Source organism: Lindgomyces ingoldianus, assembly GCF_010093535.1.
Source record: "Lindgomyces ingoldianus strain ATCC 200398 unplaced genomic scaffold BDR25scaffold_25, whole genome shotgun sequence".
Classification (NCBI taxonomy): domain Eukaryota; kingdom Fungi; phylum Ascomycota; class Dothideomycetes; order Pleosporales; family Lindgomycetaceae; genus Lindgomyces; species Lindgomyces ingoldianus.
Window position 1 is genome coordinate 303,712 of NW_022985186.1, and position 4,767 is coordinate 308,478.

Sequence of the window (4,767 nt, forward strand, 5' to 3'; positions counted from 1 at the left end):
TGTGGGATGCCGGCTCGGGGAAGGCGCTGCAGACCCTCAAAGGCCATTCGGATTGGGTCAGGGCTGTGGCCTTCTCACCCGACGGCAAGACGCTGCCACAGCTAGCAAAGCTAGCGTCTGGGTCTAGCGATAACACAGTCCATCCACACTTAGGCATGAGTTCGGATGGTAACTGGATAAGCTATGATGCAGAGAACATCTTATGGTTACCATCAGAATATCGGCCGTTATGTAGTGCAGTATCTAACAATATGATCGGCATTGGTACTAGTCATGGGAGGGTATGGATATGCAATGTTGAGCGTAATAAGCTTAATGCGTCCGAAGGCGTTAGTACTATTTGAACGGTTCTTATTTACTATCATATATTTGTTATTCCCTCTGTCTCATAGAGGGCCGGGGATCAGCATCAATATATATGTAGGATGCAAATTTGCCACATGGAAGGTTCGAGAATCTTCCGCTCTACATAGAAACCCATAATCAATATTTGGCTCTTCAGCCTCGTTAAACTGATGAACTCCTCCGATGATGCTAGCAGGAAGGACAGCTGACCCGCACCGGCCAGGAGCTTGCGCCGGAGGCGATGGTTTGTAGATATGGCTGAAGAGAAGAGTGCTGTATGCAGTAGTTAATGGTGTATGGTCTTGCCAAGCATGGCCACCATGAATAACCCAAAACTCTTATCTCACGAGTCAGACGCTCCTCCGAGGTTTGACCGGACCAACCACAACGCTGTGGCTAGTGAGGTCACGTTTTTAGTAACCCTAACCCTCTGGAGTGATTCGTCGAGCGTGGCGCAGCAGCGCAAAGCCTCCTCGGCAATCGGTACTACCTATTGCCGACGCTCGGTGGACCCCTCCAGAGGGTATGGCCCGTGAGATAACGAAACTCCTCACGACCCTTCCAGGTTGAACTGAAGCACACCTCTACAGCCCAAGAAATTGCAGTGCTTCATGTTTGACCGTGCGACAGCTGTATCGCCTGAGCATGCGGGGCCTTCTCACCTTCGTATGTGTTTGCAACGATGGCGTGCTGCCTGTGGCACTAAACCCACTCGCCAAGGCGCAGGCTTTGATTTCCAGTGCCTCCACCACTCTATCTAATCATATCACTGTATTCCCCCTTCAGTGAGCGTAGACAAGATCTCGGCTGCTGCTTGGTCGAGGAATTAGTGCCGGTTGGCTCGAGAAGCATCACGACGTGGTGGCTTGAGCAGGTCTTTCGTTCCGTCAGCGGAAGGGATACCGGCGGCTTTCGCGGCTTTCGGACGACGTCAATAGTGTATCTCTATGTTACAAAGTCCATCCATATCGCTGTGCGTTGGACTGTATCTTGAAGTTGTAAGTTACAATAGCCGTGTCAAGTAGTTGCGACGCTTTATCTCAGCGAGCTCAGACGGTCGAGGCTTTAATTAGCGCCACACTATACTCCTTAAAGTAAAGCTGTTTTTTTATAGTCTACTAAGTTTTTTCTAAACTAATTAGAAGCTATAATTTTCTTAAAGCTCCTCCTGTCTAAGAGACTTTAGACTGCCTGTGTAAGTGTAACACTTCTAATTCTTTTAACTATAACGTACTTTATAGGCGAGTTGCTTACACACCTAAGTTGCTTACTTTTGCTAAGACCCTACTATACTACTTTTCCTACACTAATGCATTTCTAACAACACTACTTAAACATGTTAAAAAAATGTTAGATGTAGCTTACACTTTAAGCTTTTAAATAAAACATAACACTTTTTAACTAACACACTGCAGCTATCTATAAAGTCTTTTAAAAAATAATAAGTAACTAACGCGCTAAACAACTTTTTTAAGCTAATTATATAGCTAACTTATAAAAGCTAGATAATAATAAGAAGTAGGTAATTATTTAGCACATACTTAAGCTAAATGCGTAAGAATTTCCCCCCTAGCTAGTAGCTATAGCTAATATAGCTAATTTTTTACACACTAAGCATAATATAAGCTATGTTAGCATAAACTAGTTTAATATATTTATTAAGTGTTACCTAAAGCTTAAAGTAAAGTTTAAGTGTAAGTATAACTATAAAAAAGCTTTTTATAAGAATTTTATAGTAATTTAAAGCTAGTTTAACTTTATAAAGAATATTAAAGCTAAGTATAGCATTTAAAATAATAATACATACAACTTTAATAAAATAAGGTTTATAATAGGCTAGATATTTACTAGAGCAGTTGTTATAAGTTTAGAGAGATAAGAATAGCTAAAAGCAGTCTAGCTAGGTAACTAGAAGTAGACAACAGCTATCTAGGGTATTAATACTAAAAAGTAAGCTATTTTACTTTTTATTATTTTTTAAAGTAGTAACTACTTTTTAAACTAGTATAAAAAGAAAAATCTACTTTAGAATTAAGTTATTATAATCTCTAAGCGCAGCTAGACTACTAATTAGCTTAGTCTAAACTAGTTAAAGCACTTTAACATGCATATAAAAAAGTGTACTGTTAGCAGCTACTATCTACTAGTTATTAACAGCTATAAAAGCTATAACTTACTTTATTTTTAGTAATACTATAAGAATAATAAGATTATTACTATTTACATGCTTTTTTACTTATTACACCTTTTATAGCTACTTAATGTAGGTTATTTTACTCTTTTAAAAAATGTGTATAGGCGCTAAGCTAAAAACTTTATATATAACTAGATTACTTATATTATAAAAATAAAGTTCTTACTATGCTTTAAAGTAGCTTATAATACTATAATTACTTTTAGTAATATCTAAGAAAAGTTTTAAGGCGCTAGATTAGTTTCTTTTAACCTATAATAAGTTATAATAGGCCTTAATGTAAAGTTGCGCACTTTATTACTACTACTACTTATATATAACAAGCCCTAGTAGTTGTAAACCCTAAGTAATACTTTAGAACTTAGGTTATAATTAATGCTTATAAAAATAAAAATTTAAAAGCATATAAATAGTTTACTAACTTTTATAGTTAAAGTGTTTAAAAAGGTTTTAAAAGGGGCAGTAATAATTACGCATAAGCTAGTATTAGTATAACAGAATATTACTAAGCTTTAAGCAGCTAATAAGGCTACTACACAACATAAATTACATAAAAGAAAGTAAATTAAAGTAGAAAAAACTTTAATAATTTAAAAAAGCTTATGCTTAACAGCTTTAAAGAAGTTTAGAGCGCGTAGTAATAGAAAGAAGGCAAAGAAGTAGGTGTAAGCTAAAGTAGGTAAGCTATTCTAAAGGCGCTACAGATAGTGCAATTAGACTAGGCATAACACGCAAATGTGTAAGCAAGAAGCAGAAGTAGTATCTAAATAATATTCTAGGCTGTACTGTACTATATAGTGCTAGAGCGGGTTGTTATAGGCTATAATAGAGTTTGTTAGGGTGGGGTCTTGGCAAAAGTGAGCGACTCGGGTGTGTGAGCGACTCGCCTATGAAGTACGTTAGCTAGAAAATTAACTTTTTAATAATTTTTAGCTCTTTTTAAGTAGCTATAACACTCTTACTTTCTTTATACTATTATTAGTACTATACCTATAATTAATTTTACTTTAATAAGAAAATTCTAGCTTTTATGTGTAAAAACATGTTATTTATTATTAACGTACTTTATAGGCGAGTTGCTTACACACCTAAGTTACTTACTTTTACTAAGTGTTACGGTCTACGGTTGGACCAGCGTAACTCAACCAGCAGTGCTCCACAGTCTAGCCGAGTTGGGACAGGACTCGCTTACGGACCAATCAGAGGTCACGGAGGCAGCGCAGCTGCCCGCAGTGGTGGAAGAATGCGTCATCCAATAGGAAGCAGGACGTGAGGCCTAAAGAAGCCTAGCGAGCTTAGACAAGTTAGACAAGTTAGCAGCAGGGCTAACTTAGGGGACTTGTCTAAACTCGCCTAAACTCCCCTTAGCGCCCTAACGCATGTATATAGTTTCTACATTAAACAACCTTTAAAAGGTGTGTTTAATGTTTAGTTTATTCTCTATATAGACTAAGTAGTATTTAGCTTTCTAAAGAGCTGTAATACTATTTATATATCTTGCACTATATATACCTCTAACCCTGTCTAACAGGACTGTTTGACCCCGGCCTCCCTACTGCCGCACATAGGGCAAACCACGATCCGGTCACCCTTCCTCTCTCCAATAGCCTATTAGCCTGTACGTAGGACTGTACACCCTACTAGTTGGCCTCTACCTTCCGCCTGTTACAATCCTTGCTTCGGGAAGCACTCGGGTCTGCTGATATTCCTAGGGGGGAAGTAGGACAGATAGTAGGGGCCAATCCGGTAGGGTGTACAGTCCTACGTACAGGCTATTGGGCTAATGGAGGGTGGAAGAGTGACCGGATCGTGGTTTGCCCTATGTGCGGCAGTAGGGAGGCCGGGGTTAAACAGTCCTAATGGACAGGGTTAGAGGTATATATAGTGCAAGATATACAAATAGTATTATAGCTCTTTAGAAAGCTAAATACTACTTAGTCTATATAAAGAATAAACTAAATGTTAAACACACCTTTTAAAGGTTGTTTAATGTAGGAACTATATACATGTGCAGGATGCTAAGGGGAGTAGACAAGAGCTTATAGGAGTCTGCTAAGGAAGCTTCTATAGGCTCCTTTAAACTCCCTTAGGCTCCCTAAACTCGCAGCCTGTCTTCTTATTAGATAAGACATTCTTCTATAATTTTAGAAAGCTGCGCTGCCTCTGTGTCCTCTAACTAGTCCCTAAGCAAGCCTTAACCTAACCTAGCTAGATTGTGGAGCACTGCT

The 4,767-nt window shown here is 38.5% G+C and overlaps 1 protein-coding gene across 1 annotated transcript in view; it reads left to right on the forward strand.

The window, feature by feature from the left end:
- BDR25DRAFT_56573 (uncharacterized protein) overlaps positions 1-365 on the forward strand; it is a 3,661-nt gene extending 3,296 nt beyond the window's left edge. The window contains exon 4 of the mRNA XM_033698752.1: positions 1-365. This exon is cut by the window's left edge and continues 18 nt beyond it. Within this exon, the coding sequence (XP_033545176.1) occupies positions 1-344 (344 nt within the window). The 3' untranslated portion in view covers positions 345-365.
- The last annotated feature ends 4,402 nt before the right edge of the window (positions 366-4,767 follow it).